This window comes from Lipophrys pholis (assembly GCF_963383615.2).
Source record: "Lipophrys pholis genome assembly, chromosome: 2".
NCBI lineage: Eukaryota > Metazoa > Chordata > Actinopteri > Blenniiformes > Blenniidae > Lipophrys > Lipophrys pholis.
In genome coordinates, this window is record NC_137636.1 from 17,772,129 (window position 1) to 17,798,791 (window position 26,663).

General features: G+C 40.0%; 1 protein-coding gene across 1 annotated transcript in view; it reads right to left on the reverse strand.

Moving 5' to 3' along the window:
* Positions 1–26,663, reverse strand: part of LOC308106645 (CUB and sushi domain-containing protein 1-like) — a gene marked incomplete at both ends in the record, with an annotated part of 411,609 nt that overhangs the window by 60,111 nt on the left and 324,835 nt on the right. The window contains 12 exons of the mRNA XM_080458503.1: positions 1,773–1,982; positions 2,251–2,367; positions 3,136–3,205; positions 3,606–3,724; positions 6,866–6,970; positions 7,994–8,090; positions 8,245–8,369; positions 9,381–9,584; positions 9,735–9,830; positions 12,316–12,429; positions 12,544–12,660; positions 25,667–25,861. Of these exons, the coding sequence (XP_080314629.1) occupies positions 1,773–1,982; positions 2,251–2,367; positions 3,136–3,205; positions 3,606–3,724; positions 6,866–6,970; positions 7,994–8,090; positions 8,245–8,369; positions 9,381–9,584; positions 9,735–9,830; positions 12,316–12,429; positions 12,544–12,660; positions 25,667–25,861 (1,569 nt within the window). The remainder of the gene's footprint in view (positions 1–1,772; positions 1,983–2,250; positions 2,368–3,135; positions 3,206–3,605; positions 3,725–6,865; positions 6,971–7,993; positions 8,091–8,244; positions 8,370–9,380; positions 9,585–9,734; positions 9,831–12,315; positions 12,430–12,543; positions 12,661–25,666; positions 25,862–26,663) is intronic.

The following is a 26,663-nucleotide window of genomic DNA, read 5'->3' on the forward strand; positions in this document are numbered from 1 at the left end:
GCAGCGAGTGCTGCAGCATCAATAGATCTAATCTCCTCCTACACGGTTATCTGGCACATGCATGTATAGGATGGCAGCACTTGCTTGAGGAAATGTCAGTACCACAGGTCTATTTAGGGCACATCTCACTCTGCGTGTGTTTCACAGTAAGTCAAACCCATCCATTAAATGTGGCATTGAATGAGAGCAAGGATGGCTGACATTGCACTTCCATTTGCTACAAAAGGCTACAAAAGGCCAGAGAGAAAGGCAGACCCTCGCAGCACTCGAACAAGCACTCAGCACCAGGTCAATAGAGCCAGGGTCGGCTGCGCTAGACAGCATCCACGGCGCAAATTGTGTAAACAGGTCTCCGAAGAAGTACATGCTGGGTGAATCAAAAAATAGGAATTAACTGTTCACAATACATCTAGGGGGGTATTTACAGAAACACCTGTATTACTACTGACTATAGGACGGACCTAAGAGGAAGTCAGTGACGCCACAAAGGACAATAAAGAGAGACAGAAAAGCAAGTGACAGCGGTGGAGGTCGGCAAAAGCAGCATTCTGGGAAGGAAATGTGAGAGGATTTGAGATGAGACAGAAATAAAAGATTCTGAAGTAGGAACGTTGCAGGTTGTGGATATGTAGGCCGGAAGTTGTGCTGGGGGTAGCCGGAGTACTTGCCACTGTGAAACTGTAGCCAAGAACATGACATAAACAGATTTCAGGAGCAGCTTTAAAATCTCTCTGTAGAAAAGTATAACGGGCACTGCAATCTCAGTGTCAATACCTAAAACTGGAAGTGTAACTCCCTTAACCTTTACTGAGCAACATTTGGCCTGAAATATAACTATGTGGATCATTTTCAATATTTTTATTTATTTATTTTTTTAATTGATTCTCTTCATTAAAACTTATCCAAGCTAGTTGTTTTGTGGATGCAGACATAAAAGTTCAGTCTATTGTCCAAAACAACCTTCCTAAGTACAGCACCTCAATGTGTATGATATGCAAAGAGCTGCTGGCGGGAGAACACGCATCAAAGTTGGAGAGAACATCTTGTTTGCTCAAAGTTAGTCATCATGTTTAAAAGGCTCCTGATGCAATTTAAGTTGAAGAAGTGCATCCAAAACACTCCAGAAGCAAACAGCAGAAAGTTTCAAGAAATGTTAGTGCTCTTATCATTGCATTTTTGATGAAAGAAAGGGGAAACAAATTACTAAGTGCACATAGATGTGTGTTAGCTTATATGAGAGTAAATCTTGTTCTAGTTTTGCTGCCATACAGACCCAAAAAGCATCTTTTGTGTCTTTGAAGTGAGACATTTCTGGCTACGGGTAAAGCCTGCTGGACAAGATGCCACTCTCTCGGAGGAGCTTACTAACAATCAATCTCTTCAATGATGAGAGAAAAGCCATGAGGTTTTGTAGCTCTTTAGCATGACTCACCCACGGATCAAAGCGCTAAACATTATAGCGAAAACATCGTTCATTCGAGCATTATATTTCATGGATCGGGACAGTTTTGTAGTTTCGGCCCTAAGTAGGGGATGTTAATTTAATCATAACATTTTGGAGAGAGGTTGGGTTTTCTTTCCGAGAACACTGCAGGACTTAAAGAGCAGGATCAGTTTGTTAATAGATCTGTTTTTTCAAAGCTTACAAATGGAAGCCTCAGCAGTGATACTTTGGGCTTGGCATGCTTTCTTGCCTGTAGTTGCACAAAAAAAAAGAAAAAAAAAGAATAAAAAATAAATCTTTAGTACATAAAAACCAAATGTGAACTCACCCTGATATGTGAGCTTGAACCCAGGCCGGTTCTCTGAGTGGTCACTGTAGAAGTGGATGATCGTGAGGTGGGTGGTGCTCAACAGAGGCGGCGGGATCTGCGAGCCAGTAAACTGGCCAATAAGTGCAGAGCTGTGCTGAGGTCCAGCTCGGACCTCAAGGAAATCATGGTTGTCTTCCGAAGAGAAATTTTGGAACTGAACATGAGCTCCTAGAGTACAAAGGGCGAACACACATAGTATAACAGCTAGGTTATGCTTTTTATTTTCATAACATACAGTGCAATTGTGGCAGAGTTACATCAATATTGAGTGTGGAAAAGAGTTTGCGGTCAATCATTCAACTGTCATTCACGTGTCAGAATCTGATTAAGTGTGTGTGCAAAACCCACAAGGCCTGTGTTTTCCCAACTACGACCACACGTGTGCTGAAAGTGACAGCTTCCTTTTAGGAATGCTCCTCCATCCCATAATACTTACCATATCCAGTTGGCAGACTGATTTGCCAGGTGCAGTCCAGATTGCCAGGATAGTTGCCAGGGAAACCTGGACTAAGGATGACACCACTCATCTCAGAAAGCACGCCGCCACATCGAGCTGACAACACAGACACAGCACACACACTGTTAGCACACCAACAACATACAGTAGAGATCATCCCTTTAACCTTTTCGCTTCAACACATACATTACCTTTCAGTGAGAAAAATGCAATAGGACCAGTAAGGACATACTAGTGTCTTTCTGTTCAACAATGATGGCACCTCTTTTCTATTAAAAGATTCAGAACTGAGTGGGTCGATGAGAGGAACACTAGATTTGACAAATATCGAATAGGAGCTGTGGCACCTCTGAGTTTAGTTACTCCTGACATGTCGTGGTTGAGTTTAACTGGAAGTGGCTTTTAAAATCTTTCACCAAGGACTGAATTATTCAGGCCTAAATGCAAACATCAATGAAATCACGGTTCTTTAACAGCACTGCAGACTTCAGGAAGCTTTGGCTGTAAGTGCAAGGTACAAAGTTCTGTTTGTAACCACTGCACATGTATTGATCTTGCAGATCACCGAGCCTACAGCTGTCAGGAAAGTTCTTGCCTCCAAATCAGATTTCAACTTTAAATATCCTCATGGAACTTCTTGTGAAATCTATCATTTTGTTGATGGATATTTAATATCACATTGATATCCCTACAGTATGTTAGTCTGAGTAGCTGCACAGTAAATCCTAACAGTCCGTTTCCACTTGCATTAACGATCAAAATGCATAAAAATTATTACGATTTTCTCAAGCTTTATACAAGACACATAACCAATATAAAACTTTACTTATCTTCTTGTCATATGTGTGTATTTGTTCTACCCACCTATGCAAAGAGGTGGGGGATAGTTCCATCGACGCACAGTACCAGGCATGCAGGAAATGTGAGAGTGGCCCTGGAAATGTTAATGGAGAGATTAACTTCAAGATAAAAGCATACAGTAATAGAAAATGTTGGCAATTTCCATTATTTGTAGTTTTATTCTCTATTAGACAGTAATTTTGAAATTATGCATTTTGAATGGATTCAAAGAAAACAACCAAGCAAATTTGGGAATTGCAATTTCTTTTACCTAATCACTTTAGTAAACAGCAATTTGTTCCTGTACACACGATTTTGTTTTTATGATTTAATATGTAATGCAAGAATAACAATTAAAATCAATTTTAAAAAATGCAGATTTGTATGTTCTACTGCTCAACAGCAACATTCAGCTATGGGAGAAATAAACAAACAAAAAAACGATGTATTTCATATCTATACAACCTTATTTGATAGTTGAGTTTGAGGGTTACCTGTAGCGTGTACCCAGGTTCACAGCCGAATGCTACCACCTCATTAACCATATATCTGTCTCCTGTTTTAATACCATTGGCTGGGATCATCGGCTCAGGACACGTGGTAAGACCAACCGCTACAAGGAAAGAAAAACAAAAAAAAAAGACATGGACACATATTGCTTAGCTTCAGACTCTAATATTGTGTCAAACAAATGATCATTAAACTGAAAATTTGAAGTTAGTTCGCAGAGGGCTGAACTGAGATTTAGTTTTTTTACCTTTCACATTGACTTTCCCCTGACACAAGTAATTATTCCTCACTATAGCGATTAAAATAATAATAACTTTCTGATTTGCCTTCTCTACTCTACTTGTCGAACTCATCATGGATATACTGTAACTTTGACACCTCCACAATAATCACAACCCTTTACCTAATTTTGTATCTCATAAGATATCAGCATCTCTTAATAAAAAAAGAAAACCCGCACGATATATTTTGACTTCATGGAAAGGAACTTTGAAAATATCAAACCAAAAGTGATTTAATGTAATGTTTCTAATGCACACAAGTTCATGTTTGAATTGGGAGGAAGTGTCACATAAAAGCTTATGCATCATCATGTGTGACAGCAGCTTTTGAAGAAAGTGCTTCACATATGTAAACACAATGACTTTGGTTATGTTTTCGCAACTCAATAAAGGTTAAACACATCCTACATAAGTTTGACAGCAGAAAGCCCCTTTATCACACTGCATCAGTGAGGGTGTATCTGTGTGTTCACTTGTGTGCGCATGCATCTGTGCGCGAGTTTGTCCATGTGTGTAAACTTCTGCAGGAGATTGCCCCGGAGCGGTTGTCATGGCAACACAGGGGTGGAAGAGGGATAGGGAGTGAAGGAAGGGGAGACAGAGGAGCAAATGTGTGTGTGTGTGTGTGTGTGTGTGTGTGTGTGTGTGTGTGTGTGTGTGTGTGTGTGTGTGGTCTAGTTGGTTCATTATCTACCTTCCTACCAGCAAAACGTTGTGATCCCACTGAGCTCATACACACAAAACACACATACACACATATCCAGGTAGCCCAGCCCCAGTGAATGACATTTCTAAGTGTGTGCACATGAGCGACTTTTACGTGAGAGTGCACTTGCATGGGGGCGGGAGAGGGGGGCAAAGGGAGTGACTTTTAGGTAGAGCAGAAATGAAAAAGCTGCATGAGACTGTACGCATGCATACGCACACAGCGTATTATTAGGCCGAGCATCAGCAGGCTGTCATGACAACTGATCAATGAAACTATTCCATTTGGCCGACCATCTCTCTCTTTTCTCTCTGTGCTTGCACACCGTTCCGCTCTTTTCTCTGACTATGAGAAAGCAGGGATGTTCTGTAAAATGCTGACAGAACTGCACACCACCCCTCTAGGACCACTAGGCTACCACTAGACACTGTCAGCATTTAAGCCAAACTGACTGGATTTAGTATCCTTGTGTTTCAGTTTATGTCAGGACAGGCGAGGGAGAGCGATGTCTCACTCCATCATATGGAAGAAAGACCATTTAATCAGCTTAAAATGATGAGAACAATATTGTGGCATTCCTTTACATCCCCACAGCAATTTACCGTCCACAGTTATACACATCAGTTGAGAAATTATCCACACAAGCATGTGAGGGTGGCACTCTAGATGGTGCAGTAGGTACAACTGATAGCATCAACAACCGCTCAAGAAATAGATCGATTACATAAGACTAATTTATATTGTTTAAATAAGCATCAAGTCTTTTCTGTACAGTGTTTTGGAGGATTACAAACAGTGATTGTCTGAGAACAAGCAATGTTAGTCACCTGTATACTCCAAAACCTGCTTTGTCATGAGAACTGTTCGGCAGAACATTTAAAGAAAATCGTGAACAAGACCTGAAGCCTCACATAGTTGTTTAGTGGTGCATTGTATATTATTTTGTAAAACTAGATCATGGAAAGAAAATCAAAAATTACAAAAACTGGATGAAATAATTAATTAGTGAGTGAGTGAGTGAGTGAGTGAGTGAGTGAGTGAGCGACAGCATACAGCTTGTTAACTGTATTTACTGCCAGCTATTAAACAACACTTGCTCTAATAATCTTGCCATACAGTAAAAATTACACACAAAAGCTGGTATATCAAAAATGCCATTACATTGCGGCCGACACTACAGCGGATTTGTATCTTTTTCTCTTTGTCATTTTTGACTTTTCACTCTTGTTGCCTCACGAGGCAATTTTGTCAGCTTCATTTTGCAAACGTTCGTCTCTTTTCTGCTCCATCTTTTGCTCTCTGTACGCAACTGCTAATAAAAAACACGCTCATAGGCTCAGAGTAACAATAGTTAAAAATAACCTCTCGCAGCATCTCAGAGACGAGCGTATTCCACCGTCGCCAAAAGTGACCAGTCTTCCTGGATTTTTGTTCCTTTTGATGGTGCGTTGACCGTGGAACACTAAATGTGAGCTCACCTCCAGACACAGGCACACACACACACACACACGCACAAAGCTGTGTATACGCACCCTAAGACTCACACACACACACACACACACAAAAGGGGATGTGTTCATTGATCCAGAAGTGATTCTAAGCTAAAACAACTACAAAGGACTGAAAAGCACAACTGTGCCCTGACAGGTGTGTAAGTGTGTGATGCTAATATCTGTGTCTATAGCTGTGTCTGTCTGCATATTTGTGTGTATGTGCTTTTCCTGTCAACTTTCGTGCGTGCATGACACAATAACTTTGTGTATGGGCACGAGTCCGTGTGATTTTGTTTACGTCCCTCAAGGTGTGTGTTGTGTGTGAGCGTGCTTCAGTGCGAGTCTCAGTATGTGTGTAAGCTCTCCGGCAGTACCAGTTCAGGTCACTGACTCTTGTTATTTGATGTTAAAGTTTTGACTCCAGTGGTGTGTGCGTGTGTGTGTGTGTGTATGTGTGTGTGTGTGTGTGTGTGTGTGTGTGTGTGTGTGTGTGTGTGTGTGTGTGTGTGTGTGTGTGTGTGTGTGTGTGTGTGTGTGTGTGTGTGTGTGTGTGTGTGTGTGTGTGTGTGTGTGTGTGTGTGTGTGTTTTGGGGAAATTCTAGATTATTCCATATACAGCCATGGTTCATTTACATCAGCACGCATTATCTTAAAAAAAAAAACTACAACAAAAAAACAAAACAGTCAGACAAAGAAATAAAGTCGAAGGAAACAAACAAAAACACTGGGGTTATTGGGATTAAATTATTAAGACTTTCACATACTCTTATATTCCAGATGGAAACCTGCTGCCACCACACTGATGTCACTCTGAAAGTGCAGCAGAAGCTGATTGGATGTTGAGTTGAGGAGGGCAGGAGCTGTTGTTCCTGTAAAACATATACATCACATGTTTGTAAATTGCCAGTGCAATTCACAAATTGGTTGCATTTTCAAGTCCACGTTGATTCCTTTATATATAACCAAATTATTATAGTCTATATGTAACACAACACTGCACATAAAGTAATACTTTGCTTGCAATAAAAGAAAGCTGCTGCTTCATCAGAAATTTTAAGTCTTGTTTAAATCCCAAGGCCAGGTTGGGAAATGAAGTGTAGAGAAGGTGAGCAACCCCTCACCCCCTCGGACTGCCAGCATTTTAATGTCCTTATGTGAACAGCCCTTATCTGCTTCAGTGAAGCTGCTCAGTGGTCAACACCAGATCACTGTGGTTATCGTGGGAAGCTCCCTGGTGTGCCTTCTTCAGAAGGGCACAGTCCTTTCTGTGTGTTCGTGTGAGTGTCTTGCCCTATGGGCGGCATGTTTTATGTGTGATAGCTGTGTGACAGGTATGTGCTTGGGGCAGGTCACAGGGGGAACTCCGCAGGGAAACTGTAAAAGGTTAGATCATTCTTTATCCCTGCCTGTCTTCTGTCTCTACCCGACTTATCCTGCTCCTCATCAATCTTGTGGTCTAATTCCTCTAAATAACTACTTGAATTTTGGAGAGAAAAAAAAGAATACCATTATCATTTAAAAAAAGGTATTCGGAGGGATCATCTGACTTGGTTTCAACTCACAATGCAAAAGCTGGCATACTTGATGGTATAGGTATTTGTAGATCTTAGGGATCAGATAATGAAAAATGGAAGCAAAAACAAAAGGGTTGCATTTATAATTTGGTTCAGTGTACAAACATACATATTTTTTATGGTTTAGAAAGACAGCTCGTCCCTCTCAGTTTCCTGAATGTGTGTGTGTGCGTGTGCGTGCATGCGTGAGTGCGTGTGTGTATTCATATTTTAGGAACTGTCATACTGCATCCATCTTCTACCTCCAGTGTTTATGCGTATATGCGTCAAAGCACAAGCTATTTGTGTTTATAGCCATGTGCGAGCTTATTGCCATACCAGAAAATGACCCTAATTTTGGAGCTGTCATGTCGCCTCCATCGTAGATCTCCAGAGAGTCCCAGTTGTGTTCAGTGGCAAACGTCATCACCTGGATCTGAATAGGAAACAATGATGGAGATTTAAAAAAAAAAAAAAAAAAAGGAAAAAAAGCTATGCAATAATCCTCATTCTCTCTCATATATAACTTCTCTTTTATCTATAATTGGTGCATATACAGATAAATATGTACTTATGTGGGTATTTCTTACCTGTATTCCAGCTCCTTCACTGACATGAATCCTCCACAGACAGTTAAGACTGTTGGGGTATGGTTCAGGGTAGGCAGGAGAGAGTATTGTACCGCGACGCTCAGTCAAATTGCCACTGCAGGGAACTAGAGTGAAGACATAAAATATGAAGTTCCCAGGAAAATGTACTCACTAAATAGATAAAATATAGGACAGGAGGCTGGAATGTGGTGCTGCATAACTGAAAACAGACAATACAGTTATCGAATTACCTCAACAGGATACCAGAGAGAGAAAATATGATAATAAACATTATTCATGTCATAAACTGAAGTGACAGTCGAAGCTGATTGCATATTGCTAGCTCTCAGCAGAGGGAGATTTTACACAGGCATTTATTTTTTCTTTTGAATTAATGTCAAAATTCTACTCGTAATTACTCTCATTAACAAGCACAGGATGATTCCCTGAAAGGAGTAATTACTAAAGACATTTCATCCATCTGTCTGCACTCTTGTACTTCTAGTGGACTTGCAACAACTTCACTCAAGTAATGAAGAATGGATTTTACATTAACAAAAGCTTTGATGATATTTGAACGTCATCAGGATTGCTTTGTCAATTTCAGGTCTGGTATGATGGGATTTCATTAATTCATTTTATTTATGACTAAATAACTGTTGACATCTTCACTGCAAAAATCTAGTTAGCTTGGAAGCTCAGCCTTCAAAACAACGACATGGACTATGTCAATTATTTGGAAATGTTTTCTCTGAAAAGTCTTATTTGAGAAAGCTCTATAAGTAATATATTTTCACCTCTTATGCACCATTTGGTATATTTAGAGATACCATAAATCAATCCGTCTCTGTCTTGATTTGTCTGAAAGGTAAACTCTATGATTGGATCTGAACCAGTAAATGGAGAAAGGCAGGGTTCACATGCTTTACAATATAAACATTATTAAGTACAATATAGGAAATCAGTGAGTGCATAAACAAGAAAACACATTAGTTTATTTTCATGTGAGTTAATCTGGTCACAGTGTAACTGACGTGGTATGAAGTGTTAGCCCCACATTAACTGCTGGATGTTGATGTGGGATATATAAATATATATATATATATTTTTATAGCTTTCAGGGTTGTTGGCCTTACCTATACATGTTGGTGTTGTTGAATTCCACTGTGCGAGGGCACCTGGGATTGCCTGGCACCGAATTGCACTGGACCCTTTTAGCAGATAGCCTGGACTGCACTCGAATCGCACCACCGAACCCGCTGAGAACTCTGAACCGATCCGTCTGCCGTACCGGGGCTCTGGCACTGAACTGCACTGACTGTCACTGGTCCGTGGCACAGCTAGATAAATGTCAGTGTTTGGATAGCAGCACAAAAAAGGGTGTGAAAAAACAGAAATACAGTAAAGAGACCTTTGATTTTAAAATCAACATAGCTTGTTTGTCAGTCATGCATGTGAAATAACAATAGATGTAAATCTGGAAAAGTTACCTTGATAAACGAAATGGAAGCCTCTTGCTGACTGGCCACTTTTAGCATTGAACCGAAGCATAATTTGATTGGAAGTTGCAAGTGGCAAAGTCTCACCTAAAAAGCACACACATATAAATACTCACATATAATAACATAACAGTAAATGCCAAAACACAGCTTTTCCTCTCACATAATCACACAGACATTTCTTTTAAAATCTTTTTTTTTTTTTTTTAAGATTGCAGCAATTCTAGATACGGTCACCCAGCATTTTGTATACACTGGGACCAGACATAAGCTGTGATGCTCTTCATTCACAGACTAACATTCGAGGCCTGATATACTAAGCTGTACTAACAGACTCAGAATCAAAAATTCTAATGTAGTGTCTTCAGTGTTGATGCATTTGGTGGGTGATCACCTAGAAATAATAGTGTGAGTGTGATCAGGCTCAAACAGCAGTATTTAAATTAGGGCTTGAGCATGTTACTGTTTGCATCGACAATTCAAAGATTGGATAGAGTACCAATATGTGACAATATGGAGTTGGAAAAGTTGGTGGAGGAAATTATCATCTATGTTTGTTTGCTGCTCACTGTCTCTGTCCTTGCTCTTTTTCACTTATTATACCCTGTTTCCCTTCCATTGCAGCAAAAAGCTGCCATCTCTGTGTTCTGCAGAGGTTACTCACAGGTAAAAGGGGTTTTTATTTTCCACTGCCACATAGGCTTTCTCATGGAGAATTGTTGGGTTTTTCGCTCAATAAAAATACCAGGAGATGGCCATTTTGCAATTGGCAGTATAGAAATGAAACTGAATTGAATATCGGAGCATTGCAGTAAAAAAAAAAAATCTGAATTCGGATAATAGCACAGGGATTTAAAATGGTAAGATCTAAAAAAAATATCTATGTAAACAAATAAAATATCTAAAAAACAAATCTCAGCATATGAAATTGGCAGAAGGTTAACTGTTAACATCTCTGCTAAATGGTGAGTCCATTTGCGCCTCCTTTTCAAACGTATTAAATACAGACGCAGTCATAAACAACTCAACCATTTTCAGGCTTTCCAAATCACATTGTGAGTGGTAAATTAACCAATGAGCAAAAACTCCTCCTCGTCTTTTGAACATTCTGGTAGACTAACCCAAAATTGCATATTCATGAAGGCAAATGCGCTAAACGGACACTGCATGCTATTTTGCACATCTGTTGGGCACAATCCTCAGCGCGCTCAGTCAGATGTCTACACTGAGCTTGCAGGTGAAAAACAATATCATGTTCGGGGTCGTTTTTACACACGTAAACCTTTAGTTGATCAGACCCTTCATACCCTCATTTCTACCTCATAACAAATCAGGAAAAGAAAATCCCAAAATAACCTAACTACAAAAACACACAAATGCGCACACGTACACGGGCAAACGGGCTAAGAGTGATCAATGAGGGAAACGTGGCCCGGTGTGGTTGGCATTTAGGGGTTTCATTAGCTACAGTGGCTTCTGTGTGCTCATGCAGGTTTGCTATATGTGAGGTGTGCTAATATGTTTGTCCGTCACGATAATCAGCAAGCTTCATTTAGGGGAACTAATGAGTCATAAAACTGTTTTTCCTTTGGTAAAGAAAGGAAAATCAACACCGAATTTGCTTTGAGGATAACCTTCCATATGTGATATAAACTGCTATTTATCTGCCCAAAATGCAGCTATAGAGCAAATAAAAGCAAAACCGTAGTGTCAATATAAACATTTTGAGAAGTATGTTTGTGTTTACAATTTAGTTTTGAGAAAGAAAAAAAAAAAAAAAACTGTCTTAAAAACCTTCTTTTACTCTTACAATTCCACAAGCAAGCCTTAAAATGAGAGACAAAAGGTTTTGAGAGTCGTGGTTTTCACACAAAGACTGTAAATGTCACTTCCAGGAGGAATTCCCTGCAGCATGCCCCCTGGTCATGATATACAAAAGTCACATGAAAGTGAAACTCTAAGGCGATGGCGTCCCATTCCACAAGCAGCCATGCTAATCAATAATTCTTCACAGGTCGTTCTTTGTACCATGTCATCTGCATCGATTTTGAAACATCTTTCAGTCTCCATAATGACTGGGACTGACTGTGCGACTGTGAAGTGACTCAAAATGTTTCCAAGCTGGGATGACTCAAAGTTGGAGGATAAGAAAACCCACTGAGGATTGTGTTAAGGAGTATCAGTGCAACTGTATATTGTATGGCCCCAGTGAGATGCTTTCCACAGCTGATTTCCTCTTGTAAAGATAACCCATAATGGATTTTCACCAAATACATCACTGTCAAATAAATTGTGATAACGACCACTGGTGCTGTGTTCTACAGACCCCCAGAGCTGCTTTCTTATAATTTTATTATTTTCCTCTTTCAAAAATGCGCTCAGGAGCGCAAGAACAGAAAATTGGGGATGACGACAAACTTTTAAACATTTGAACTGAATGGCAGCTTTTCAGAAATATAATGCCATGTTACATTATAGTAAGTACGAAAGTGAACAACGGATTTTTCGCTGAAGGCACAACAACAAGTTTAGTTGAGGAGCAGCTCACACTACGAATGGTCTACAAACTGACCTGAGTGTGACCCAGCCAGGGAGCTGAGCAGTCGAGCGTTGTCATTGGCTCCATCGAAAAGCTCCACCGAGTCATTCATTGCTGTTTGGAAAACGGCAAACTGACCAAAAACCACTGTAAAGCAACAACACACAGAAAATAAATACAGTTGGAATCAGACTGAAAATGTCTATTAGTCATTTTATAAGCAATTTCATGTATGTATGGTACAGTGAATTCTGTACTTACCAAACTGTGCAGACACTGCGATGTAATAGGAGCATGTCTGTCTGGTCGTGTAGTTTAAAGGATAGTTAGGAGATAAGACAACGCCTTCAGATCCGCCATACTGTCCTCCGCATGGAGCTGTAAGCAGAAAACAACGTTTTAGAAATAGTGTTTTTTGTTTCTCATTTGCTCTACAATTGTGTCAGATTGAGAAGCAAGTTGATGCTTTATTTCATGAGATGAATGTGATATAATGTGCAACCAATGCTCATTTAAGGTATACTGTCTGTAAAATATGTATAATTTTTTTCTCTATGTGTATGTTTTTGGTGGAGGAATGTAAAAATAACAGGATGATATAGTGTAAGTGGGGTTCTCTTGAACTTAATAATGTTCGCACAGTTTTCAAGCCCTATGTGTGAAGAATGATTCACATTTAGAGAGTCGGTGGGAACTTTGGCACATTTATTATTAACAAAAAAAAAAAAAAAAAAAGCGTCTCCGAGGGAAGACAGAAGTTAATTCACCTGTAATAAATTCCACAGACAGCTTAGCAGGGAGTCCATGAACACATCATTTACAGGTGTGCAAGGAGGCAGCACTGAATTAATTTCACCATGAAAATCTTTAAAAATAAAAAAAAGTTCTAAATCAATTTAATATGTGATAATTTAATAAGGTTAAAAAAATGCATTCATAATTATATGAACTGGTGCTTATTTGCCTGAGTGCAATTTTGTTTTATGCATGTAAGTGTAGTTACAAGGACATTCACTCAGCCTTTAAGTGTATTAAGCCTTCAAGACGTTGAAGGTTTTAAGATATCAGTGTATTGGTGAAAATTTATTTATGGGGCATTTGGTAATGGCTTGGATAATAATATGTTTATTCATCATATCATATCATATCATATCATATCATATCATATCATATCATATCATATCATATCATATCATATCATCTTCACTGTATGTCTAATCCCAGCTAACTATGGGTGAGGGCAGGATACACTCTGGACAGGTCGACAGTTTGTCACAGGGTAAATACACGTAGACAACCGCACACGTTCACATTCACACCTCGGTGCTATTTAAGGTCAGTAACTAACCTCACATGCATGTTTTTGGACTTGTGGGAGGAAACTTACAAGGCAAGAGCGCCAATCACTGCGCCACTGTGCGGCCTCTTTTTGTTCAATATATCCAATATCTCCTCTCAGCATATGTCCAACCCTTAACCTTAGCTTTCCCTCTGATGTGTTCATTTTTTAAGCCTTTCCACTAGTCACTCCCAAAGAAAATCTTTCCACCTTGAACCCGGCCACCTCCAGCTCAGCCTCCAGCCTTTTAAACAGCCGCTGTCTCCATACATCAGACTGAGTCTCACGACTGTTTGGTAAACCTTCCATTTCACTCTTGTTGACAGTGGTCTGGGGTCATCTCCACCCATTCTGTCATTTACTGTGGATGGTTGACTCATGGTACTTGAACTCATCCACCCACTCCGTGGATTTTCACCTATCCACTTGCCATTGTATCATTCACACATGTATTATGTTATTAACTAACCTCCATTTGTTTTCTCTCTAGACTTCTCTCAGTGGTCCACCTCTCAAGCTTATTTCCTTTGTGCTCTCTATTCTCACCACACATCATAATATCGTCTGCTATCATGACCGTCCTGCCTGACTTTATATGACATCCTGTTGATATTCATGACATTTATTCAGGTCTAAAATACATATAATACATGCAATTTCAGTACTTTTTTGGCTCAGTTGTGCGTTACGATTGGAAAGCTGCTGAAAAGAGTGCTTTATTTCCATCTATGAAAAACAATATCATATGAATTATATTCATTCATTAATCTTTTGCTCAATATTATCTTTGATAGTTGAAGAAATTGTTTTGGCCTGGACTAATCCTGACTTTGGTATACATTCTTCATCTACAACTATATAGATTACCAAGACAACTTGATAGATGATGACTAAATTAACTCTACAAACATTACAATTAAGCAAGGAAACTCACATGTAGCAGGCACTTCAGATCAGATCGCCATAGATCTAAAAGCTCTGTTCTTTTGATTTATACACTGATTGATGTTTTATACCCACTTTATTCAGACAAAGACTGTGCAGAGTGGGAGCTGATCACAGCTGACATCAAACAAAAGGCAAAGTACACCCCGGACTGGGTGCAGTCAATCACAAGGATAACAAAAAGTGGCAGACCGTCAGCCGCACACTTTTACAACCATGTGCATTTTATTCATCATCAATTAACATCGACAGGCAGTCTTGGGACAGCTGGAGGGGGGCAGATATCCCACAGAGTCCAGGGACAAAGTGCAATCTTCAAACAGAAAGACTCCAGTCGGAACTCTAACGTGGATCTAACTAATCAAATCAGGACACCATGATCCCTTATCTATTTTATTTTATTTTTTACATAAATTGAACAACTCTCTGCACTTTGAAAGCAATCCTGGAAAAAAGTAATATCTTTTTATGACTTCAACTCACAAGATAAAAGGTCAAAGGTTATATTTAGTCATCTCAGCACCAACCACTGAACCAAACAGCTGAGATGCAGTTGCAAACCGATTATAGTAAATTTCCCATCAACATAAATGCAAACATTTGTCGCTTTATGCTCTCCCTCTCACACTGTGCATACTCACATTCCCTAAACCCCTGGAAAGAGTGGATTTAAATAGAGAGTGGAGAGGTGTAGCTACTGTTTTGTGTCAATTTGACCAGTGACGTATTGTTCTGCTTGACTGTATTGGATTTTCAATGAAAACATGTCTGTGAAGTTTAACTTGGAACATTTTATATTTTCCCAATTTCCTATCCCATGTACTGCTTGATTTATGAATATATTGCCCTCCTCTCATACCTATCTCCAGCTATTGGCCTTGACCTGCCACTGGACCAGTGGATCTGCCTGATGGCCGGCAGCCGAAGCTACTGTTTGTTACGAATAGATTTCAGGTGTGCAAGCATTGAGGGATATATGCCTAAATGAATTTATGCAGGGGGTTTATTTGCTTTTAGCAACACTAAAATGTACATTTAGTTTAAAATAAATAAAGTATTAAGTAACTCTATCAGTGTAACAGGGCACTGGAGCTGCGTCCAACTGACTTTGGGTGGAGGAAGAGTACAGCCTGGACAGGTTTTCTAGTCCATGAAACAGGGAGAGCTGGACAATCACACGCACATTCACATCCAGGGGTAATTCAGAATCACCAATTACCCTCAAAAGTGTGTTTTTTTTTTAGATAGTGACAGGAAAAGAGAGTATTCAGAAAAAACGATGCGTTTGATGGACTGGCAACCCTGTCCAGGGTGTATAATGTCTGCATCACCCATAGTTTGCCGGTATCTACTCCAGCGTCGCATAACAGGGGAAAACTGTATAGAAGATGGATGGATGCTGCAATGAGGCATTTAGACTTTCATTGTGTCACTTTATTGTGTGTTTTCTATCTGCAGCTTTGAGGACAGCCCATTGTGATAAAAGATGGCAAAATCTATCTATCGTGTGTGTGCGTGCGTGCATGCGTGCGTGCGTGCGTGCGTGTCAAAAATACTGCAAATCCAATATATGTTTGGTGTTTACGTATCCCAAAAAATACATGAGAGTAATATGGCATAGCTGTGCATATTTGTTTTGAAATAACCGAGACAGGAGCTCTGCTGCACCCTCTTCAGTGTAGTTAATTCCTTTTGACAACAACCCAGCAGGATAATAATTTAATGACTGAATTTATGTGGCACTGAGTTAAAGCACAGTGTGAGATCTCCTGTATCAGCATACTGAAATTTCAGAATTAATCCATACTACCTATGCACGACTAAGGAGGAACACACCTAGCAGTAGCCCTTATTCCCTCTTCAGCACTCCCAAGAGAGTTCTATTCACACACAAGCTTATGTATGAATCGTGTATGGGTGGGTGCACGTTTATAGTGCAACAGGTTAGATCAACAGAGGTCAATGACATTTATGTACTGTATTTTCCAGACCATTGAGCGCAACTGGATATAAGCTGCACCCACAAAAAAAAAGAAGAAAAAAAGTACATATATCCACATTGTAACAGGGCAGGAATTTCACTGCGAGAAATTCGAGGTTGCTCATATTTTCATCAAATTCCACAAATCTGTCTTTCATAGTGCTGGAAATTCCTGCACACAGCACTGAAGCCCGCAGAGAGAGAGAGAGAGAGAGAGAGAGAGAGAGAGAGAGAGAGAGAGAGAGAGAAATACACAATCACAGGGTTTTATCTCTGTTGATAAAGTATTTTATGTTTTTTTTGCTGATTGTGATTCTAAGGGCGAAGATTTCTCAGCCACGGAGTCCAGCAGGGCAGCTTTACGTGATGCGCATGAACGCATCACTCACGGCAGTCAGCTGCTGGAGTTCCGGTTCACGGAAAGCAGCAGAAGATGAGGTCATGAAGAGCAGAAATATCACTTTTAGGGCAAGTTTTGGAGGAGCAGAAGAGCTCAAAACAGCATGTGTCCACATGCTGATTTGAGCTAGTAGAATCTGGCGGCATGAAGCCCATTAACCCGTAAAAATCCATCAATTTGCTGCGTCATTTTATAACGTGAGCTGGGATTAGACCATCGTGAGACAGGTTAGTTTTACCCTACTGATGATGTGTTGTTGCAATAGTAATCCTATTCAAAGCGTGTGAAAAAATTAGCAGCTTATAATCCGGAAATTACGGTAAGTGCCTCTGAATGTGTAGAAAACAGCAGCAACAAGCACATCGGTCAATGTCATGTAACACACAGTTACACGCACACACGCACATGCAAACACACTCGGTGCTGTATCCCCTCTTTTCTCAATCGAACAAGCCTTTCTTTTCCTGTATTGCTTTGGTTGCTATAGCGAGTAACTTTGTTTTTCAGCCTAAATGGCCACCCACAGCATGGAGTGTGATCCCCAATGGACTTTAATTATCTTCGCCTGCATGCTCGTCAAACATGCGGCACATTTTGTTGAAAAGTTTAAAAATGCTACGTGGAATTAATGGTGTAGTGACTTGTGAATTATCATGTTGCCAACAGGTCCGAGTTATTAGTTATTACCTCCTCCAATTTTGTTTTTTTCTATCCCTGTATATTTTGGTTGATTTGAAACAGCTCCATGAACATCCCCTTCAGGGTAATTCCCTCAAGCAAAGTAGTCAGCATTTCAGTGTGGTGAAAACTGTGCATAAAGGGCTAAAAAATTCCACCAGAGAGCCCTCAAGCACTTTATGGTTTCACTAGCAGGACAGTCCCTGAGCCCTCTGGAACTTGTTCGTAACATATGCCAAAGTCGATGAGACCATGAATGCAGACACGGCGACTCGCTAGGCTCATATCCCTCAACAACTGAACAGGCAGAGAATGAATACTATTGCAGAACTTGGTTTCTTCATCTTCTTTGCTCGACAGTGGTAACGCTCGCACACATATCATAGTCATTCCGCCCATTCTTATCCCTCTGCTCTTGTTTCCTAAAGCAGCGTCGGAATCATTCTCTTTCTTTCTGTTTCTCTTGATATTGATTGATATCCTTGGGATTGATTTTGTTGTGCTGTTGCGTTCAAACCCTGAGGTCTAGAGGTCTTGTCTTGATCTACCCACAATCCCCCAATGGTGCTGCTCTAGGCTCAGGTGTCAGTCACATCAAAAGCCTTCACACACACGTGCTTTGATCACTCACACCCTGTCTCTTCCTCGCGCACACAAATAAATGCTATGCAAGTCACTCACTTTCTTTCATACATCCCTGTGCTTTGATCATCCACACACATACACAACCCTTTTGTAGTCCTACCTCACACTGTCTATGTCTCATTTTATACACGCACGTGCACACACACACACACGCTAAAGGCTTACGGTGGCAGTCTACTCTGACATGTTTCTGTTAACTTAAACAGTTACTGTGACTATTGAGTAACGGCTATATGTAAACAAGAACATCTCATGCCATTTGCTTTCATCTTGAGATATAATAAGTCTGAAGTTATTTCAACGAAAGCTCTGATATCACTCAACAAAACACCAATATATGTAAGATCTTTTGTTAAAATGTGTTCCTAGACGCATTTCCGGCGTTGAGGCACTTTCTGATGGAGTGACTACCTGAACAAGATTCAACAGACACATTTCACGGCCATCAAATCCTGTACAGTATCTGAGGCATAACCAGCCAAATGAAGAAGTCTGGGCAAAATGCACTTGGAAAGGGTGAAATTTTCACTGCTGTAACAATTATCATGGTAAAGTTTATGTAATGTACTTTGGTACACTAATCCCAGCCATGTGACAACTTCAGTAGCGTCACAAACAGTAATACTGCTTTCTTTCACATTAATCATTCCACTCTTTTTCTATTTCTGAATTTTTGGAGTCTTCTGTAATGAAACTGTCAGTGAAACTAAACTCTTCCTATATATGTTTCAAATTAAAAACCTACCAGGAACTGGGAGATTAGGCACTCAGTGTCATTTCAAGGTTTTTCATCTCAAATGTTTGTGAACGAAGTGTTCTGAGTCATTAAATGAGGCCCTTTTTCTACAAACATGCATCCTCATATAGTGATATTCCATCGTGGTTTCATTTCACCATTACAGCTACATTTACTTAACTTAAACCATTTAAATACATTCTGGACAACTTATAAGCAATCTTGTAATAATACATACATATAGTAGTTTATTACAGTTGAATAACTATCATTTTACTTAATAAGAGAAAGACCTAGATTTCTACCAGTACTAATACAAGGGTCACCCAAATTTTGGGAATGTTAGTTTAAGGATATTGAGTAATATGAACCACTACTCATTATAGACTTCCTTAACAATTGCAGTTTTAAGTTAGGGTTATGGCATTATTTATAACATTTTCTAAAAGCTACTCCAGAGGTTCCAGTGCATTGGCTATACTACAATGTCTAGTTTTAAAGGTCAAACTAACCCCAAATAAATATGAAAAATCCAAAATGCATTCCAAATGAAAGCTCAGGTCCAAGACTGTTTACACCACTCCCCCCCAAAAGTTCAAACATATCAATATGTTTGATATGCAAACATATTAGCTCAGTTGTATTCTTTATCTGCCTTAAGTAAATTAGTCTCTTTCTAGGCTCTTACTGTGTTCCCCAGCTAAAAGGCATTCCTACTTTTTCTTTTCTTTTCTTACTAGTTCTGTAGATTTACCTCAGTGTTAAGGTTAATTTTTCAGCCTTGCAATCCCACTGTAATGAAGATTCAGCTGGTTGACATCCGCTCTGAATGTATCTGAAAACATGCACTGATTTAAGGAATTGTAGCATAACACAGTGAGTGCTCCAGGCCCAGGGACAACAAAATGTTCCTTTCATTTCATTTTGAGTCCTGCTCATGTTGTTCTGGTCCTTTCTACCACCACATTACAAGCTGCATGGTTTCACCATGTACTAAGTGCCATCTTTGTATTCTATTTGAAGTTATAGGTCTTTTCTGATTTTCTCAACAGTGAGATTCTGTTTGTAAAGTTTTCCCAACCAGTTCCACAAATACCTGTACAAGGTAATCAGGGTGAACAAAAATGAATGAGTGGAAAAAGAGTAAGGAAGAAAAGAACTTTGGACTGCATTTCATGATGTAAGAAGACCATTTGAAGACTTCACTGACTCTTTTTGTCACTGTACGAATGACAAACTGTATCTGGTTAATGTGTGTGCGTCTGTAAATGTATGTGTGTCTTTTTCCTCTAGGCGGAACTCCATTATGGCTATGTCTCTCTTACTTTACTTTCCTGGGTCTCTTTTCCTTTCTTGCGCACGCACGCACGCACGCACGCACGCACGCACGCACGCACGCACGCACGCACGCACGCACACACACACACACACACCCCTATCAACAGTCACAGAGAATTCCTTCTTTCTCGCACCAGCTCTTAGTTACCATGGAAACCAATAAAAGAGCGGTTTGAGATGGGATGTGTTTCTGCGTGTGTGTGTGTCTGTGTGTATGCGAGAGAGAGAGAGAGAGAGAGAGAGAGAGAGAGAGAGAGAGAGAGAGAGAGAGAGAGAGAGAGAGAGAGAGAGAGAGAGAGAGTGAGAGTGAAAGAGCAAGAAGGAATGAGAGAGTCAGTGAAAAATCGTGGGAGAAGAATTTAGAGTAAACCAGACACAGACAGAGAAGGTGAGAGGAAGGTAAAATAAAAGCGGTGGACGATCAAAAACTCAGAAAGAGAGAAAGAGAAGAAAAGAGACGGAATGAAAGGGAATGAAGAGAAAGAAGAATGTGTGGAGGGGATGAAAGGAAAGAGGAGAGGAGACGGTGGGAGTGTAAGTGGAGATGTATTATTTAAAGAGGTCTCACCCTGTCTAATGAGTTTGGTCTAAAAGCCCCAGGAGCTGCCCAAAGATAGAGAGACAGACAGAGAAACTTCCCTAACTATGTGGTGAGAAAATTCAATGTGCAATAAGAGTCGAGGGAGTAACAGAGCAAGATTACTTGGTAGGACTGGATTTAGTTAAATTGTTCTGCTTTGACTGTGTGATTTGTCTGACAGTGTGGGTGTTGGAGCTTCTCACTCATGGCCCTGAAACCTAACACACTGCACATCTCTCTCTGGGTGGGTTGCAATCAAGGGGTGCACTGAAATCTGCATACTGTACCAGCAGGATGTACTGATTTGAAAAAAAATAAAAATGTAGATTGAAGTATACCAAGAAAGCAAAGTCTGCAGTTTGCCAGAAATATGTAGATATTGGACTGATGGAAAATGCCGGGTGTATATAAATCATCTTTGTTTTCAAGGTTTATTACTTGTTGGCAAACAACAAATACCAACTGTATTTATGAATAGAATAGAAATACTGTATTGATCCCGGAGGGTAATTTCTTAAAGAGCAGCTGTTTGATGCCTCGGGGGGTTTAACAGCATCACAGACACAAACACCTGCAATGATGCCTCCAATTGTGCCTCCTTCTCAAAAACATTTCATTTTTCATTGACTTTCTTCTTCTTATCTTTAAAAAATAATTACTCTTTTTCTTGGTATTAGGCCAGTACCAGTAGTGGATTTATTTCTAAAGGGTTATTACATTATATATACTATTAGAGAGAGAGAGAGAGAGAGAGAGAGAGAGAGAGAGAGAGAGAGAGACCAGCGTTTCTGTTATTGCCATAAAAGTAAAGCAGTAAGACAACTGTTTTGTTGCCTTAGTGTTACTGCTTGCTTTCAGTCATCAGACAAGCATTACCATCTGTCAGGCGAATCTAATCTAAGCAAGACCTGGTAAAACACACTAATAATTTAACCATTTCATGCATCATACTATTGAGATAAGCCATATGCATCATTTGGTACATAATGCAGGCTATGTTCATCGGCATCATGCAGTCAGCAGTCCTGACAATAGCTGAGCTTTGCTGATGTCTCAAAACATCAGTTGAAATAGTATGTTTGGATGACGTTATGGCGCAGTGGAGTGGTGGTTAGCGCGCTCACCTAACAAGGAGAAGATAAGCAGACACTCCTGAGCTGGGGCATTTCTTAATGGAGTCTGCATGTTCTCCCTGTGCCTGAATAGATTTCCTATGGGAATTCTGGCTTGCACCTTCAATCCAAACACCTACTCATTAGGTCAATTACTAATTCCAAATTGCCCGGAGATGTCAATTTGTGCCTGATCAATATGCAGGTTGTCTTCCCCTTACTCACTCCTCGCTCGTACAGGCTCCAGTTCTTTCAATCCTCGCACTGATAAAGATACAGATATAGAAGATGGAGGGATGGATGGATGGATGCACTGAACCCTCTACCGAAACCCTTCTTACCTGTACTGACAGCACATTAGATACATTCTTAATATGTGATCAAGCTCTTGATATTGTAGCTATTGTTTTTTTTTCAACATAGCAGTATCAGTTAAAATTAATCAAAGAATACAGAAATGGATTCGTTACCTACTGAAGTGGTGGACTTACATTATTAGTCTTCAAATATGACTGAGATATCAATACTTGGCATCTGATAATAAATACACTATTGTGCAGAGGGCCATCCAGATATTAAACTGAATGAATTTCCGTCACTCCTAATAAATATGCAGTGAGTTCAGAAACAAAGTTTTGCTTGTCAAAAAGCTACACTTTTGCAAAAAGGAGTATGACATGACTGTATACATAGAGGTTTGAGTTTGCAGTTTCATACATTTGCAGTCAAACTCAGTAGATTTGTATATGATTGCTCATCCATGTTGGCATGCACCTCCCAGTGAAGGGTGAAAACACTGTTATTGTATTACTGACCTGGGGCCTATACTACGACCTGTGATAAACATATCCAGAATCTCTCGGTTTCCTGGGTTGACTTACCCAGACACGCACAATCCTGATAACCGTTACTACGAAGCAGGTTGTCAAGCCGATAGTTCAACCCAGTGTTTTCCCTTCAGGATCAGTGCACGTTCTTATGAAAGGGGCAGAGTTTGCAGCGTCTGACCAATCACATACACGGAAAAACTCTGCAGAGCAGTCTACATATTACTGAAGGAGCAATTATTCTCTAAAGAATTAAAACACATCCACCAGGTTCAGAGCAATACTGTTGCCACACCCAAAGCCAGGCCATTCCTGACTTGTTAATGCGTGAATTTGTGAGATTATACAATATCAATTTATCGGACAATTTAAACGGACGGCACAGCACTCTGATAACGTGAAACGTGTCGGGCAGAACTTCCTCACTGCTCTTCTTTTAATTTAAAATATATCCAGTTGTTTTGAGGCTGAGTTTCTCCCGTGTGTTTGTTTTGTGTTGGAATATTAATTCATCACCGTGATGGAATTAGTAGTTCTGCGTTCCATAAATTCATGTTTCTGTATTTGTGTCAGTGTGACCATTGTTATAAACCTCATTATTACAGATCAACCCTCGTGGAGCTAAACAGACTTGGGAACAAGTGAAGAACAAGAACATCCTTCAAAGCATCAGTGACAGGGATTTATATTATTATGTCAAAAAGATCGCTCTAAAAACACTTTCTTATCTCCTCTCCGCTGCACTCAGAGCTGAAACAGCGCACCGATCATGATCATTTAAGAATGGACAGGTCATGTTCCAAGAGTTCTGATTGGTCAGGAGGCGGAGCTGTTGCACTCACTGTGATCTTATCGAGAATGTAAGCTGAGGTTAGATATTCACAGCCAGTTACCAGGCTGATTTATCGCGGTAAGAAGTGAACGAGCGCCATAGTACGGAAAACCCAGGGTTAATTCTTGAAGTTATCTCAATAAGAGAGAATACCGTGTCGTAGCACAGGCCCCTGGCCTACAGACACTGGCTTCACAAGCAAGTCATAGCTGGTGTGACACAGCCACGAACATAGTGTGAAAGAGACACAAGAGCAACAAGTGGCGATAAAAACAGAGGTGCAACACTCACAGACTGGATATATTGTCCATCCTTCTGGCAGGGGTGCAACAACAACAACAACAACAACAACACTGGGCTCTTTCTAGATTGCCTCAACATGGCAAAGCCCAAAAGCTGCATGTGCTGCAATATTAGAGTTGTTTATAATTGTGTTGTTGTCACATGAAAGCTGACTACTGTCTGACCTGGAGGCAGTTTTTTTTTTTTAGTTTTTGTTATCACATTTCTGCTTTTTGTTGTTAGTTTCCCTTTGATTGATTTATATCAAATCAGAGGAAATGCTATATACCATTGCTTTCACTGATCTCTTTACATAGTGGAGAACCATTTTGCTACTGAGCACCATGGGAATGCTCAACAAATGATAGGCAGATAGAAATACAGTTTAACTGTTTCAAATCCTAAAACAATCCAAGAGCACACTAAAAATATGAAGCAACGTAATTGTTGGGGGAGATTTCTTCACAGACACAGGTCTAACCATTTAGTTTTTTATATAGAGGGAACATTCTGTGCTTCGATAGGAATCTACAATCTCTTCCTGTGAACACCTTTAAGGCAACAACTGAACAAAGATGTGATGTAGGGAACTTTCCAGGTTTGAGGTTGGTTGAGTAATTATAAAACTTTCTCACTGTGATAAGTGGTAGAATTATCTTGAAGTAAACTGGATGAATGTGAACAGGAGTTAAAATGACTTGATGAGCTCTTTTTCTCTCTCTCGAGCTCTCTGGAATTGGTTGCAGTTTTGTAATAGCCACTGTGTGTGCAATTATGCTATCGTTATTCCTTCTAAGCCCCTCCCCACTGTCTCTCAATGTGATCAAATTGAGCTTGTGCATGAGCTTTCTCAAAGTGTGTGACATATAACTGAGTGTGCACTGTTCATGCGTGCGTTTAAAAAAAAAAAATCTATCTATGACCTGCAACCTTGCACTGTGGCTATTCCAAATTTGTTCCCCACATGGCATTAGGTCAGGCTTCTGCTGCTTGAGAGATCACACTCACACTCGCACACAAAAAGCACATATACACTCTGAATGGCACTTTGGCAGGTGTCACATCATCGCCTCTCTGAGCTGTCAGTCAAACAGACAGCTTGGCCTGCAGTCCCTGACCAACTCCCAAAACACACACATGCACAGATGCACACACGAAAGTCTGTCTTGGCCCATCACATCACATCACAAATCAGAACAGAATCTTGACAAGCCCGTCCCAAATTTACATTGCACTGATACCAAAAAGGGATATCACTGAATTACATATTGAAGACAGACAAAAAGTTAGCAGAGGAGGAGAATCCTATTCCGTATTCAAGCGAGAAAAACCTGTAAATATGTTGTACTCAGCTGAACCACTCAGTCATCAGGTTTATGTTGATATTGGGTTTTGACAACAGTAGAGCACAATGTACCTGTTATGAAGAAAGTAGGGGTGTTTCCAAAAGGTTGTCATTTTTACAACGAATAAGATGACAAAGGAATTAGAAGAATTTAAAACCTGTATGCATTTAATTAAAACACACATCTTTTATAAGTGAACAGTCATAGGAGTAACAGGTGCATATACAGTATATTGCTTTAATATAAAGACCTGTGAATAACTGGTGACCGGCCTTCTCCCAGACCTGAGAGTCACCATCCTACCAAGCCAATTCCCCCCTGGTACAGTCCGAGATTCTTCTACCTTTGCATGATGGCAGTGCTTTGTCCCAGACTGGTTTCCCATCATGGCCCAGGACACAGGTGATGGTGTCTCTGCCCACTGTTGTGTAGCCATGATGACAGCTGTAGGAGACTTGAGATCCCAGTTTGTAGTCATAACCTGTGCGACTGGCGTTCATAATGTTACCAGGATCAAAACAGGCCTCTCTTGGTTTTTCTGTGGAACACAGTGAATGTTTTCATCAGCAAACTGAATTTAAACTGTTAATAAACAAAAAATAACTGGTACATTTTTTGTTTTAATATTTCTTAATTAAACCTCGTTATAGCCGCAGGGACTGTACCAAACTGTTGCGTTCTTATAAAAGCTTTCTCTTATATTAGCCAGACATTTGAACATTTTGTGCTACGTCGAGGCAGAAAATGGACCGACGGATAAATGTGGGGATGAAAAAAAAAGAAGGAAAAAAAAAAGAAAATTTTAAAAAGACATGAACCCAACCATGGTCAAAAACTGTCCTGAATCTTTATGACTTGGCATCAAGCCAGCTTGTTTGCTTTTCTGTGATTGCCTAATAAGAATGAGATATCGGGCCTGACAGACGAAAACAGATGGGGAAAGGGAGGTGGAGGGCAAGATAGACTAGAAACAGGGAGAGATGATTAAGGCTGTATTTTAATTAGAGAGATGGCGGATGAGAGGTTGTGAATAATGACAAAAGTACAGAGGTGTAAGGTGGGATGAGGAGACAGACAACAGAAGAAGAGATAATCTTTTTTTAATTAGAGATAAATGGGGTGAGAGAAACAAAGAAGAAGAAGAAAAAAAAACTGTTTATAAGATCTGACAGAGCAGATCTAGTTTTGAGTCAGCTGAACAACCAAGTTCCGCAGTGACTTTACGCTGGTAAATCACCCCCAGTCAAGCAACGTCTGTAAAACCAGGCTGAGTCACAATCTGTGGAAGTAAACAACTCAGGGGTTGACATGAAACAGCCTGCCCTTTCAGCTGAGAAAGA